The sequence below is a fragment of the Typopeltis vanoorti genome, chromosome 1, assembly GCF_054136105.1.
Source record: "Typopeltis vanoorti isolate ZY-2024b chromosome 1, IOZ_Tvanoo_1.0, whole genome shotgun sequence".
Taxonomy (NCBI): Eukaryota; Metazoa; Arthropoda; class Arachnida; order Uropygi; family Thelyphonidae; genus Typopeltis; species Typopeltis vanoorti.
In genome coordinates this window covers 152,650,039-152,666,427 of record NC_143549.1, presented here as the reverse complement: position 1 = coordinate 152,666,427, position 16,389 = coordinate 152,650,039, and the positions used below count along the sequence as shown (strand labels likewise).

The following is a 16,389-nucleotide window of genomic DNA, read 5'->3' as shown; positions in this document are numbered from 1 at the left end:
CCATACAAAATAATCCATGGGGTTAAGGTCTGGGGAGTTTGGAGGCCAAACATTTGGACTGGTGAAGTCGTAGAAATTTTCAGACAACCATTTTTGACTTTTCCCAGAGGTGTGGCAAGGGGCCGAATCCTGCTGCCATACATACGGCCTACCATTGGCTACCCTTGTTATCCAGGGCTTGACTACAGTTAGCAACTCCACGAACAAAGCCCGAATTCCAATGCCAGGGTTCTTCAACACCTGTTCCTGCAGATTTGCGAGGAATTCTGCTGTACGAACGCAATCAGATCGTCTGCTAGGGATCTTTCTTCTTGCTACATCCTCGTAGTCACCATTGCAAGTCTCTAGTTCATGCCTGATTGTTTTTACTGTATTCAGGGAGCATTGGGCAGCAGTCGTAATATCCTTATTTTGATGGCGGGCACGAAACATCATGATACAAGTTATTCTCTTCCATGATTCAGGTGGGTTCCAGCTATCCATCCTTTCTGACATCTTGTATATGAATGAAGAAGGGTCCAAACTTTTAAATGAAGAGAAGTGTGTGTTAATACATGTAACTTACGGAAAAATATAATTAATTATAAATATGTCAAATTTATCCCGAACACCCTGTATGTTTAAGTAAGAACACTTTTGAAATAACTGTGAATACACACACGATTTGTTTATTTATTTATTTATTGAACTTTAAGATATTAATATAGACAAATCAAAATATTCGGATGAACTATGAATAAAATATGAACTTGATTAGAATATGAATATAGAAGAAGAAAATACAGATGAACTATGGGAAAAAAAGTGTGTGTGTGTGTGTGTGTGTGTTTGAGTGACACCAGTATATAATTAATTATTCAGAAAAGTTCGAAAGACTGTCGCCATCACGACTTACTCTAAGAATTCCCACCCTTTAACAGGAAAGAAATACCCCATGATGTATTGGAAATTAGTACATCCATCCTTAGACAACCAAACAAAACATAACGACAATGACGGATGTGTGTCACCCTGGGAAAATTCCAAGATATCTTATCTCAAAAACATCGCCCACAATTCTATAGCCAAACCAAAACAACACGTGATGTTTCTGACAGAAGGGGGGGCCCAGTGAAATTCCAAACATTCCAAAATCAATAACAACAAACATTCACGTCACGATTCCTTATCTTATCTTGATCTTGATCTGGTCAGAAGTGTCCACCAATCACGACACGATTCCTTATCTCTACCATCACCCATAATTCCATACGCGAACCAAAACACAAGAACTGAAGCCATTACCAATCACGACACGATTTCTTATCTCTACCATCACCCATAATTCCATACGCGAACCAAAACACAAGAACTGAAGCCAGTGACACATATGCCCACAGGGAAATTCCAAACATTCCAAACCCATGAAGCCACGCACACCGGAAGCATTTGGTTTAAAGTGTCCCACCAATCACAACACGAATCCTTATCTCAACCATCACCCATAATTCTATACGCGAACCAAAACAGAACTGAAGCCATTGACACATATGCCCACAGGGAAATTCCAACACATTCCAAACTCATGACGTCACTCACAATGACGTCAGGAAGCCACGCCCACCGGAAGCATTTGGTCAGAAGAGGCTCCCATACTACTCCAGTCTGTAGAGAGCTATGTAGAACGCCAAAGCTGCCTCCTCGTCTAAACCCAGGGCTACCTCTACTTGCGCAGGGGTGATTTTGCTAATGTCATCAACAAAGAAGTCACCCCATTTTGCACTGACGATGTCGGGTCCATATTTCCCTGTGAAGAGGAGTTCTGGTTCTTCTATTTTATCTATCGCTACTTTGAACTTTTCTGCTACCCCGGGCATACCTATAAGGAGATGTCTTAGAGTCTCCCCTGCTTTTGCATGAGGGATTCGGTTTCAGATACTTTTTCTGTTTTGAGAATTTTCAGCTCTTCTTCCTGCGGACTTAATGGCCGTTTGAAGGTGTTGGTGTTCGCCTCCATCTATACTTCAGCTCCTTCTATGTTATCTGAGTTGGCGATGTCTATATTTATTGGCAGTAGTAGCTCTGTTTTTGTCCGTGGGAGTTGCTATAATGGTTTCTGCATTGTCAGTCTCTTCTGTTGGGATCGTATTGCTGGTTTCTGCAATTCTGGTAGGTTCCCCTCCCTTACAGGACCTTTTTGTTGTTTTAGACATGGCGGTATGATCAGGAGTGGCCGCAAGAGGCGGAAACTCTTCCTGTGTTGTTACCTTTTTGTTGCTGATGTGATTGCACCACCCATCCTCTCTGCGAGGATACTGGATGGGCAGTTGTCGACTTTGAGGTCAATGACCCCACATTTCAGGCAAGCAGCCTCGCATTTTTCTTGGTTGTGGCCTATTTTTAGGCAATTTTTGCACCTTATTCTAGGGCAGTCTGCCCCAAGATGATTGAAGGCGCCACATCTAACGCATTGCTTTTTGACGCCTGGGTAGTTTACCATTACCCGGGCAGATCCTATGAGGACAAAGTTAGGAACTTCGGTCCTCATTTCAAGAGAGATGGTTACCTCCTCTGACTTCCACTCAGGATTGTCGACGTCATTGTGAACCTGGATTTCCAGCACAACTCCCCACTTAGAGAATACGCTGTACGCTGCGGATGATGTCGTTGTTCTCCGCATATTCTAGTTCTAGGTGAAATCTTGGGATCTTAAGGGTTCTCAGGATGCTCCCAACCATCAAGGGAGAAATGTTTGTTTTCCCACAGTCAAAGCCTTGGAGTTGGGTATCCCGGAGAGTTCATCAAAAAACAGTTTACCGAAAGACAATTCATCGAAGGCAATTCATCGAAAAAGCAATTCACCAAATAAACAATTCATCGAATATCAGTTTATCGAACAACAATTAATCGAAAAAGCAATTCATCGAAAGACAATTCCCCGAAAAAGCAATTCACCGATGAGCAGTTAATCGAAAAGACAATTCATCGCAACACAATTGATCGAAAGACAACAATTCATCGAAAAATCAAAATTCGTCGAAAATACTATGACCCAGAGAACAAACAACAGTCAATGGAGTGGAGACATAAAGGTTCTCCATGGCCAAAGAAGTTTCGAACCAAACAGTCAGCAGGGAAAGTTCTTACCATTGTCTTTTAGGATATGGATGGTGAAATCCTTACCTTACCTTACCTCAAGAAAGGTGAAACTGTTACAGCAGCTCTGAAGGAATTGAAGGAGGTACTGAAGGAAAATCGTTTCGAGAAACTAAGCAGAGGCGTGTTGCTTTTGCAGGACAATGCACCTGCTTATGAAATCCAACAGACAATATACGACTTGGGATTTCAAATACCATATTCACCAGGACTGGCCCCAGGGACAGCCCTAGAAATTTTGTCGCCACGTGCAGTAGCATATTTTTCCGCCCCTTCTCCTTAAAAAAACTCTTTTAATGACGTCTTAAAAGCCATGATATTAATCTAGGCCTCAACATCTCTGATCATAAATTCTAAATAGCAGCATTAGCTAATAAAAATTCATACATTAATGAAAAAGGATCATGAACTATATTTTTTACAGAGAGAGAGAGAAAGAGAGAGAGAGAGATTTCCTCTTAATGTGCAGTATAATAAAATGATTCGTAACGTGTTATTGTACTTCGGGATCTTTTAATTTTTAATGGAAGAGGGGGCACAAAAACTTTGCACTCAGGCGGCGCAAACCCACGGAACGGCCCTGAAAATCAGTCACTGAGTTGTGTAGATTCTAGTTAATTGTTAAGAAAAGTTAAATGGCTCTCCACATGTTTACTTGTGGCACCAAATAATGAATGAATGATTCCTTGAATATATATATATATATATATATATATATATATATATATATGTATTCAAGATACTAAGTAATTTTATATTAACTTTATATATATATATATATATATATATATATATATATATATATATATATATATATATATATATATATATATATATATATATATATATATATATATATATATATATATATATATATATATATATATATATATATATATATATATATATATATATGTATGTATTCAAGATACTAAGTAATTTTATATTAACTTGGTTTTAATCCAGAAACAGAAAAATCAACTTTAGAAACATCTCATCTCTGGAAAATGGAAGACTACAAAAAAACGTGGCGTGAATGTATAAAAAAAGTCCTCCATCCTAAACTTATTTTATACAAAACTGCAGAAACCGAGAAGAGAAAAATTCTACAGCTCATTTAATGAAACTGCTGAAAAGGACTTCAGCATCCTACGTTTATCAAGGATGTCAAGCGCCTTTATCAGGGCGTTTAACCTGAAGTTGAGTTAGCCTGTCTCATACGAGAATGGAAGGTTTTCCTCTCTGAAACTTGGTTTTTTCGTGCCGAAAAACAAGCGAACCGAATTGGAAAAACACGCAGGGATTTAAGGCTAGTTGCTTCTTCCTTAATTCAAAAGAACTCAACCCAATTCCAATTTCCTTTAGCACTGTGCTTTCTAACTGTGATCTGCCGACCACTGGCGTCCTTCAAAAGTCGAATAAGACTTCCAACAGCTAAATATAACACCAGATGAGTATGTTTCTAAAAGATTTACAGGTTTGTTTTTTAAGACTCTTTATTCGTCATTAATTATTTTATCATTTTCCTTTCCTAGAGAATATTTTAATATTTTATTTATTTTTAACAAACTGCACCGATCACCTCCTCAAAACCCAGAAATATACCCACACATATACTCATTAGTATTCTTAGTCTATTCCTTCCCTTATTAACTGCAATTACTTGCTTTCGAGGTTATTCGGGAGATAAATGCATGTGGCACTCCTGTCCTTGAGGATAACAGAAACAGGAGTAAATAAGTGAAACATGATTGAAATCTTCAGGAATGAATTTTTTCAAGTTTTCCAATATTTTTACTCTGAATTCCTGTATATTTTATTATTATATTGTGAAAAATATTTACATCAAAGAATCAATTTTTTATTATTATTATTAGTAGTAGTAATATTAATGATTAATACTATTTTTCCTCATCCTCCTCAATATAATGATTGTTGGTATAGCAATGCTGCTTTACTAAGGAATAATTACAGAACAATATGGATTCTTATTGTCTTTCTTGTCCGATTTGCCTATTTCCAGGCGGAAAAGCCTAGTAATCTCAGTATTAGACTTACTATCTTACGTTCAGTAAATTTATTTATTTATTACATTTATTAATGAAAACATTTTATTTGGATTCCGTATTTGAAACTTTTACAAAAATTATGTTGAACGTAAGTTAGTAGGTCTAATACTGAGATTACTAGGCTTTTCCGCCTGGAAATAATTTTGGTAGAACGAATTTCATAGCCTATTCCTCCACTTATTAACTGCAATTACATGTTTTCGAGGTTATTCGGGAGATAAATGCATGTGGTACTCTTGTCTTCCCTACAGATAAATCGCTAACTGTACAATGAAGCAGGATGTACACTTGCATTAAATGCTCAAAAATGCAAGAAAATAATTATTACGCTTCAATAACCGCTTCCATATGTTGTCTGTATCATGAGTAACATTCCGCATTGTTACTGAACATTTTCTAAACAATAGTTTGCAAGAAAAATGACTTTTCGATGAATTGTCTTTTCGACGAATTGCCATTCGTTAAATTGTCGTTCGGCGAATTGCTTTTTCGATGAATTTGCCTGTAACCTTGGAGTAGCTTTTCTCTGCTCTGCATGTTTTTGGTAACCACCTGGTATCTTCCTCCCCCGTAGGGGATAAATCTAAATCCAAAGATGTTTCCTGCACCGACGCAATCTATCTATCTATATAATTTCTATAATAATTGCTTTCGCCATCCCCCTTGCCGGTATTGTGGCGTCAACCTCAATTCCGAGGGTACGCACACACGGCAGAATGGAGAGCATGATCAGATGGGGAGGGGGGGCTAACTATTCCCACCACCAAGCCCCAGTCCGGGGTTTACTCTTATCTGCATCTGCACTGGTCTGTTAATATCGCGAATTCCTGGTGGAACTCGTGTTCGATGTTAACTTTGCAGCCAGATATATACTATACTACAATTTGCTCTTAGCCTGTTAAGTAGGTAAGAACAGATACTATACTACACTTTGATCTCAGCCAAAAGGCAGAGAAGCAAACTGTAAACACATGGATCCCCGAGCCAAGGGAATGATAGAATGGGAGTTCATATCTCTCATCATTGACCTCTTTAGAGAAACAAAGTTGTGCTGAGAGCCAGCTTGATAGTCAGAGAGGAGGAGGAAAGGTAGAGATGATAGTAGTAGTTAGTTAAAAGGGGCATCAGTCGATCTACTTGGCCTTACTTAATAGTAGGAAACCAAGCAGATCTCTGACATTTCCTCCCTCCATCCGTTCTTTTTCAGCTTTCCCTGGCCAGTCCCCTCTTCAGGTGGCTGTCCAAGGAAAGTGGGTGAAAAAATAAATGAAAGAGGACTCATACATACATATACACACAGACAGATTGGGAACTGAAGGAGAGGGGCAAAGAGCCGGGCCCGAGTGATGCAGCCCACAAGGAGCTGTACCGCCTCGATGTAGGCCTTCGCCGCCCGGGTTCTCAGGCCTTCCCCTTCCTATGTGAACTAAAAGAAAAGCGAACTTTAGAAAATCATTGCCCCTGTTTTTTTTTTTTTTTGGGCTATGTTGGAGCTAGTTGCTGCTTGAGTCCTCTTCTTTGGGGGGGGGGGGGGTGGGGGGGGGGGGGGGTGGGGGGGGGGGGGGGTGGGGGGGGGGGGGGGTGGGGGGGGGGGGGGGTGGGGGGGGGGGGGGGTGGGGGGGGGGGGGGGTGGGGGGGGGGGGGGGTGGGGGGGGGGGGGGGTGGGGGGGGGGGGGGGTGGGGGGGGGGGGGGGTGGGGGGGGGGGGGGGTGGGGGGGGGGGGGGGTGGGGGGGGGGGGGGGTGGGGGGGGGGGGGGGTGGGGGGGGGGGGGGGTGGGGGGGGGGGGGGGTGGGGGGGGGGGGGGGTGGGGGGGGGGGGGGGTGGGGGGGGGGGGGGGTGGGGGGGGGGGGGGGTGGGGGGGGGGGGGGGTGGGGGGGGGGGGGGGTGGGGGGGGGGGGGGGTGGGGGGGGGGGGGGGTGGGGGGGGGGGGGGGTGGGGGGGGGGGGGGGTGGGGGGGGGGGGGGGTGGGGGGGGGGGGGGGTGGGGGGGGGGGGGGGTGGGGGGGGGGGGGGGTGGGGGAAAATCTGAATGGGTTCGTAATAACATCACACAACGGTAACTGCAGGCCTAATGAGATGTTGAAATGCATGTTCTTGAAGCTAGGAAGTATCAGAAATAAAGGAGAGGAATCTCTTGTAGTGGTCAGCTCAAACTTGGCCAAAAATTATTGGCACCAGCAAGACCTGGTTGACAGAAAATGATATAGTAGCAAGGATAGAATGTAAGGGATACTGTATTTTCAGAGGGAATAAAGGTAATAGGACAAGAGGAGAAGCATTTGAAAATTTTCAACCAACAAAAATAGAAGTTGAAGAGAATTTTAGATCTGAGGTAAATGGTTCATTTGAGGCTATCAGGTGTGAGATGGAGGCTACTAGGATAAAATATATTGTTGGTTGTTGCTATAGACCTGGAAATTCAGAGGAAGATGTAGATGCCATGCATTGGGGACGAGACCTCAATAAAGGCCGAAACCGGTATGGGTAGTGACCATTACCTTAATGCATAGCATCATTCATCTCCGCAAGGAAATGTGCTTTGCATTAGAGGAAAATTCTAAGGAAAGTGATCAGAGCTTACTCCACAATGAGTTGCCTAGTGTTGCACTACGTGCAGCTGCAAACTTGACTTACTTGTCTGTTTGCTTACTTGGGAAAAAGGATTAAAATACTAGCTTATAAAATTGCTTGGTATCTTTAACATATATATATATAGTATTTTATAGGAGAGACATCTCCTATAAAAGATCACATGCATCTGCGCTATCCAGTCATGTTCTTTTCTCAAACAATCCTCATGATGATCTACAAAGTCACTCAGTTTGCTGGGATAAATCCGAAAACATTTGTCACTGCAGTGATGAGTTTGAAAGGAAAATCGTGGAATTCAGGGAAATCCTCCTTAATCCTGAAAATCTGAACAGCAATTTAAGTTACAACATCCCTGATAGCCATGCTGCAGTTGTTCAATACTGGTGTTCACGAGAACTTACAAGCACACACGCAACAGATAATGGCACGTTGGATAGAACAACTTAAAAAATGCAACGTTTTTTATGTCAATTATGTATTGCATTTTTGCCTATAATTCTCAGTTTTTTGTAACTTCAATTTTTATTGTGTTCTACCTTTAGCGGATACCTGATGAAGGCTGTAAAAGGCTGAAACTAGTTGTATCATATTCATTAAAACTTAATATTTTATCTCGGTTTAAAGTCGTTAAGTATCTATTTTTAAAATGTACCATAACAACCGAGTAGAAGCTCAGGAATACACACACACACACACACATATATATAATGACTCCTACATTAATTTAACCTTGGTATCTTCCTGGGTCTAGCTCCCACTGATGAGACCTCAGCAAAGGTGAAACCTGGTCTGAGTTACCGTTCCTATATTGTTTCTGCAATATGGGATACTGAGGCAAACTTGCCTATCATACCACTCTTTACCCTCATTGGAACAATGGTTAACAAATCCAGTACCATCAATATGATAATGGATTGCAAGAAACTGATGAGGTTAAGGATTTGGGATTAATGGCAGACAGAGATTTACAGTTCAGAGGATATATTGCAAAAGTTGGCAAAATAGCTCCAAGGATTACTTGGATATTAAAGTTGTAATAGGTTTCACGGTATAATAAGAACACAGATGATTAAGAAAATAACTATTTATTAACTTAAAAGCTAATATTTCGCTGGTATTATATCCAGCATCTTCAGAGCATACAACAAAGGTTGTTACAAAGGCAAGACAACCACAATCCGGTGTAACAGTGGGGCTAGTAAAAGTGATTGCAGCGTGCAACACAAGACTAAAGTCCTAATATGGTGCCATCTAGGTTATTAAAAAAAAAAAAAATTCAAAGTTTTGAAATAGTAGTCCAAATGATAGTCTTAAAAAGTCTGAAAAGTATAAATTAAAAAATAAAAGTAATAAATATTAATTTGGTCTTAGGATGACTGTCTCCCAAATCTTTGGTAGATTTATACAGCCATACTTGTTAAGGTTTGGAGTATGTTTTAAGGCTTCTGTTGATTCCAGGAATAACCTCTCTGACTTGTAGAAGCTTCTGTGCATTACTTTTGTTTCTTTCCAATTGATCCTGTGTGCAGGGGTATCCAAAGCATGGTCTGCCAGACCCGACTTACCATAGCGAAAGTGTTGGATATATTTTTTGTGTTCACTGAGGCGGATGTCCACATTTCTTCCTGTCTGTCCATAGTAGGCTTGATGGCAGGAACAGGGCACTTCATAGACACCTGGATGTGATAAAGGAGTGCATTTGTCCTTAGGTGAACGGATGAGAGTTGCTAATTTTATATAAGGTTTAAATACTGTGCGTAGTTGGTGTTTGTTAAGCACCCTAGATATCTTTTCAGATGTGCCTTTAACGTATGGGATGGTAATGGTTTTGTTGTATTCTTCTGTGGTAGATGGAGGGGATTTATGGGTAGCATTTAGTATGTTATCTATTTTACGGGGATTATAACCATTGATTAAGAAGGTTTGACGTAGGTGAGAAAGTTCAGCAGTGAGAGCAATGTCATTGGAACAGATTGCTCTAGCTCTATGGGTTAGTGTTTTTAAGATACCATATTGTTGAGAAGGGTGATGGTGTGATTGTTTGTGTAAGTATCTCCCTGTATGTGTGGGTTTTCTGTAAACCGAAAATGATAAGGAACCTTCTGGAAGACGTGTGATCAGTGTGTCCAAGAAGGGCAGGCAGTCATTGGCTTCTAGATCCATTGTAAAGTGGATTTTAGGGTGCTGGCTATTTAGATGCACTAAAAATGTATTCAATGTATCTGGGCCATGTGGCCAAATAGCAAACACATTGTCAACATAGCGTAGCCAGAGACCAGGTTTGAGACTGGCTGTGTTGATAGCTAATTTTTCCAGATGTTCTATGTAGAAGTTGGCTAGGGGGGGAGAAAGGGGTGAACCCATAGCTGTCCCATCTAATTGTTTGTATATTTTCCCTTTCCATTAAAATAACCTGCCTGTACTGTGAATTTAAATAGCTGGAATATATCTTTGGGAAATTGTGAATTTAGTAAGTTAAGTGTTTCAATCAGTGGTACATTAGTGAATAATGAGGTGATATCAAAACTCACCATTAGGTCTGAACTATTTAAGGTGTGGTTTTCTAAAATACTTTTTTAGGTGGGTAGAATTTTTAACAAAAGAGGGAGAATTGTTTGTGTAAGTGGTTAGTAATTTTGCTAAATGTTTAGCTAGTTTATATGTAGGACTGTTTATACTACCTACAATAGGACGAAAAGGTGTACCTTATTTGTGTATTTTAGGAGCACCATATATTCTGGGTGCTTTAACGTGCATGGGTTTGAGTTTTTCGACAATTTCTTTAGGCCAGGAAGTGATTTTGTTCAGTAACTTGCACACCTTATTCTTTTGTGAGTTGGTGGGATCTCGATCTATGATTTGATATGCAGACCGGTCTTGTAGCAGTGCATGCATTTTGCTTTCATATTCTGTTGTATCCATTACTATAGTGGCGTTTCCTTTGTCTGATTTGGTTATTGTAATGTGGTTATTATTGCGTAGTTCTTTTAGAGCTATTATTTCTTTATGTGGGATATTATTTTTGGGAGGCTTAGAATGGATAAGGCCACGTCTAACCTAATATTATTGGCTATGGCTGGAGGCAAGTGGTAAATCCCACGTTCAACGGAAGCCATTATTTTGGTTTTAGGCACATCTTTTGGAGTAACGGCAAAATCGTGTCCAAGACTTAATGCGCTCGCAGCCTCTTTGGATAAGGTTGTCGATGATAGGTTCACAACGACGCCATCTTGATGAAATTGCGGCCGCTGTGTAACATTGCAATCTGTTCCAATGACATTGCGCTCACTGCTGAACTTTCTCACCTACGTCGAACCTTCTTAATCAATGGTTATAATCCCCGTAAAATAGATAACATACTAAATGCTACCCATAAATCCCCTCCATCTACCACAGAAGAATACAACAAAACCATTACCATCCCATACATTAAAGGCACATCTGAAAAGATATCTCATCCGTTCACCTAAGGACAAATGCACTCCTTTATCACATCCAGGTGTCTATGAAGTGCCCTGTACTTGCCATCAAGCCTACTACGGACAGACAGGAAGAAATGTGGACATCCGCCTCAGTGAACACAAAAAATATATCCGACACTTTCGCTATGGTAAGTCGGGTCTGGCAGACCATGCTTTGGATACCCCTGCACACAGGATCAATTGGAAAGAAACAAAAGTAATGCACAGAAGCTTCTACAAGTCGGAGAGGTTATTTCTGGAATCAACAGAAGCCTTAAAACATACTCCAAACCTTAATAAGTATGGCTGTAAAAATCTACCAAAGATTTGGGAGATAGTCATCCTAAGACCAAATTAATATTTATTACTTTTATTTTTTAATTTATACTTTTCAAACTTTTTAAGACTATCATTTGGACTACTATTTCAAAACTTCGAATTTTTTTTTTTTTTTTTTTTTTTTTTTTTTTTTATAACCTAGATGGCGCCATATTAGGACTTTAGTCTTGTGTTGCAAGCTGCAATCACTTTTACTAGCCCCATTGTTACACCGGATTGTGGTTGTCTTACCTTTGTAACAAACTTTGTGTTGTGTGCTCTGAAGATGCTGGATATAATACCAGCGAAATATTAGCTTTTAAGTTAATAAATAGTTATTTTCTTAACCATCTGTGTTCTTATTATACCGTGAAACCTATTACAACATGTCTGACGAACACATAAGCCTATCCACGCGTATGGATATTAAAGAATACATTGAGAAGTAAATATGGAGAAGTTATCACTCTTTATAAAGCTATTATTCAGCAGAATCTTGAATAGTGTGCACAGAATTTGGTTCACCTGAGTTTTTTGGGATCAGGAGGTAGTGTCGGGGGAGGGATTTTACAGACAAGTGATAAAGCTGGTGACTTGTCTGTGGAATGCTTCCTGTGAAGGTGTGTGAGTCGGAGAATTTTGCTGACAGACAGAGGAGAGGGGTAATGATAGACACTTATAAGTTACTAAAGGGATTCTATAAGACTGATACAAAAGAAATTTCTCAATATATGACAAGTAGGGAAAGAAAAAAGGAGTCACCCCTGGAGTTGTGTAAAAGTGTGGTTAGTAAGATTGTGCAGACTAAATTTTTGCTTGGAGAGAGAGAGAGAGCAGTGAATTAGTTGACTAGATTGCCAGAGGTGGTTGTGAATGATGAACAGTGAATGAGTTTAAAGAGAGGTATGATAGGCAAGTTTGCCTCAGTATCCCATATTGCAAAAACAATATAGGAAGGGTAACCCAGTTTTCACCTTTACTGAGGTCTCATCAGTGGGAGCTAGACCCAGGAAGATACCAAGGTTAAATTAAAGTAGAAGTCATATTTTATATATATATATAGTTTTTTTTTTTTTTTTTTTTTGTATATATACAAATACAGGTGTGACTTGGTTTACACTGGGGTTAGGTTCTTGAGATTTCCAGTATGAAATGATGTGCCGTAAATTGAAGCAAAAATATAATGGGAACATATGCAAATACATTAGGTTTCGTTCCAAGATCTTCAGTAATCCACACAAAATACTTGAAAAATATTTTATTTTATGAAATTTATATATTGAAAATTTTATAATGTTTAAGAAGAAGAAAAAAAAATTACTGCTTTAAAAGCAATACAATATAAATGTCTTTTTGGCTTTGTTGATGGTGCTTAGTTGAAGGCATGAAATATATCTGACCAAGTTTCGCCTTTCTCCATTCACCGAATAATTTCCATTTTTTCTGTGATTGTCAATGATTTATATTTTTTTTTTGTCTCTTTCCAGAAGCACTTCATAACACACGTTTTGTGGAGAATGATGGTAGATATTTGAAAATATTAATTAAAAAGAAGAGTGTAAGATGGACCACAAACACAAACACCTAGAAAAACTGGGAGCAACTAGGAGGGTAAAAGAAGGCACTTGTTAAAGGGAGACTGGAGAGTCAGAGTAGCCATCAAGGGTGGAAGCAGACTAAAAAACAATGTACATTGTTTTTTTTAGTCTGATTATAGCTTAATTTCATGCATTTATAGTATTTAATATACTACCTGATATTTTGCTGGAATAGTAATATTAAGGTAGTACTGTAAAATGGCACCAAAATCTCATTGTTACAGAACATAATAGAAGCAAAGAGGAATGCTCGTGAAATTGTTAATAAGGTAGTTTGTCCCAATGAAGACAATCATGCCATTTCAAAAATATATGAGGATATCCATTAAAATAATATTATGCAGACAACTTTTTCATTGAATTAAATTGAAGCTATTAGTCTAGTTATCTCATAATTTTATTATAATGAATGCTAATTACCATGTAACTAAGAAAGTAATGAGGATATCAACAATGAATTAATTTTGGAACTATCTAGACTAAAGCAAATTATTAGATGAATGATGAGGGAACTAGAAAAAGTTTAAAAGTGACACATAATAGCCTAAAGAGGGGATACCCATAGAGGGTACCCCTCCTTAGACTTTAGGGTCTAACTTCTTCCACTTACTGTTCTGGGTTTTTTTTGTGTGTGTGCTTTTACAATTTTAAGGACCGTATCCCTGTCGATGTCTCTGTGATAGACAAAATATAGGGTCTATTAAACTTGTGTTTAAATATTTCTCTGTGCTACATTCATTCAGTCAAGATCTCTTCCTGGGTTGACTTTCACACCTGGATTACCAAGGCACATACACACCATGTCCATAGTTTTCTCAGTTTCTAAAAGACATGGTGAAACTCCAAACACTCAATAACTCCCAAATTCTCTCAATCTTAGAATACTGTTCTCACATTTGGAACACTCAAAACCTCTATAAGAATGTTCATGTGTATCTAGAAGAGGACAATCCATTTAATAATAATATCTCTCTCTCTCATGGACTCTGTTTCTCTATTTCTACATTATGCCTTTTTAGTATTTTCATGGGTACTCCAATGAACTGGCCACTACTGTACCTCTGCTTTCTTTCTTCTAATCCTAAAATAACATGAGCAGCTGCAGGTCAATGTCCATACACAGTTCTGGCTATAAACTTATCATTTTCCTCATTAATTTAGTCCCTTTCTCTTCCAGAAAGAGCTTAGCAAATTCTATCTTCTCCCTGCCACACATGCCAGTGTTGTGTTATAAGTTTTATGATCTCCTGTAAAAATAGAACTGATGAAAATTTTAAAATATTAAAAAATATTTTTATAGCATACTAATGTACATCATTCTGAATTATTAATAATGCATTCAACTCTTGCCATAGCAAACTTGTAGGGTCCACAGGAATAGTGGATAGTTTGTTACAGTGATTTTTTTTTTTTTTTTGCACAATATTATATCTACAGAGCTTTGGTTGGGATTATTTGGCAGTTTGCTATAGAGTTGACTATAATGTATATAAATTACAAAATGTTAATGATGAAATGATGGTCAATATGATAGCAATAATGAAAAATCTTACCAGTAAGATGACCACATCCGCCAGTAGGTATGATAAACTCCAAAGTGTCATTCATAAGAGGACATAACTTAAAGTAGATATAGAAGAAGTGTGTGATCTGAATCATAATACGACCCCAGTTGATAGAATTTGAGCAGCACAAATTATGTTCAGATACAAAGTCTTCATTAGTAAAGCATTTTGAAATAATGTCATCAATATCATCGGAACATCCTTCAACTATTCGAAAAATACAATAAAATAATAATAATAATTTATATATTACATATTGATTCATGTAATTTACATGCACACGCACACATAAATGCAAACTAAGCAATACTATGTATAGTAATGAACTGGAGATACAACTGAGCATGATCCCAATGACAGTGAACTCATGCAGAAATTGAGCTAGGTTAATTTGAATAATGGCCAATGCAATTCAGACTAAGACTAGAGTACTATGGTTCTTTCAGCTATTACAGTTTTCCTATTTTGTAGAATAAGAAATCTGAATTTCTGGGAAGAACCCCCTCACCCCCGGTCAACTTCATATGAGACAAGTTAACTCACTTTTAGATGAAAAGCCCTTATAAAAGTTCCTTTGGATCCCAGATGGGATATTCCAACCCAGGTCTTTCCTTCATACAGAAGTTCCTTCTGAAAATAGATGCTGTTATATCTTTATAGTATCTGTTGTCTGAAGTTAATATGCAAAAATTAGCTGCAATCAGCCTGCATTTTGAATTTATTTTTATAGTGCAGAAAGAAAACGACTATAATTGGTGCAATGACTACAGAATATGGTTTACAATGCAGAAATCAAAGCATTACAACTACTTTTGGAAAATAAAATGCTAAGCATGTTACTTCTATTAATTTTGAATAAGAACTAAATAAATTGAAGTTTATGGCATAATTTCTTTATAATGCAATTTTTACACATTATAATGAAATGCATAGAAAAAATTATAATTGACAAGGAGAGGGGAAAAAATATTGATAATCTTAAAATTTATTCAATACATGATCTTTATTTAATGCATATTTAAAAGATTAATGTGATTTGAATTGTACATACATAAAAATTGTATTATACAGAATTGCATTGTAAGCATCAGTTTATTTGATAAATGTATTGAATATTTTGATATTTAATCTATATATTTATAATTTAATTATTCAATTATGTAAATCGAAGAAACATCTGCAGCTACTATTCAAGGGAAATACTTGCCAGGCAGTACACAAAGCTGATATAAGAAGAAATCTCCATGCTAAGATGTGTTGGATCCTACTTCTTCTAAATCTTTACCTTGGATCTGACATTTAGTTATTACGATGTTCTTGGCCTAAAAAATAGTTGCTAGTTGATTTCTAATTCAAATATAAAGAAAATTTATATTTAAAGACTGCGCCACTTTATATCTGAATTAGTTCAAGAATTGAAGATAAACCAACTCACAACTATCTCTCCTTTTAGGTGTTAATATTATATATACTGGCAGAGTATATTTAACTTATTTATCACTCCCGCTTTGGTTCGAATATTTTATGAATGGTGCAGTAAGAGAGATTCAGGCAAAATACAACTTTTGATTAACAAAAACAAACATTTAATTTTAGAATCATAGATTTTACACTTAAATTCAAATCAGTAATTAAGATATCACACACATTT

At 38.1% G+C, this 16,389-nt stretch overlaps 1 protein-coding gene across 1 annotated transcript in view; it reads right to left on the bottom strand.

The window, feature by feature from the left end:
* The window catches only part of LOC150110548 (threonine synthase-like 2), an 86,650-nt gene that overhangs the window by 15,579 nt on the left and 54,682 nt on the right, over nucleotides 1–16,389 (bottom strand). Inside the window, exon 5 of the mRNA XM_090401065.1 lies at nucleotides 14,727–14,945. Within this exon, the coding sequence (XP_090257191.1) occupies nucleotides 14,727–14,945 (219 nt within the window). The remainder of the gene's footprint in view (nucleotides 1–14,726; nucleotides 14,946–16,389) is intronic.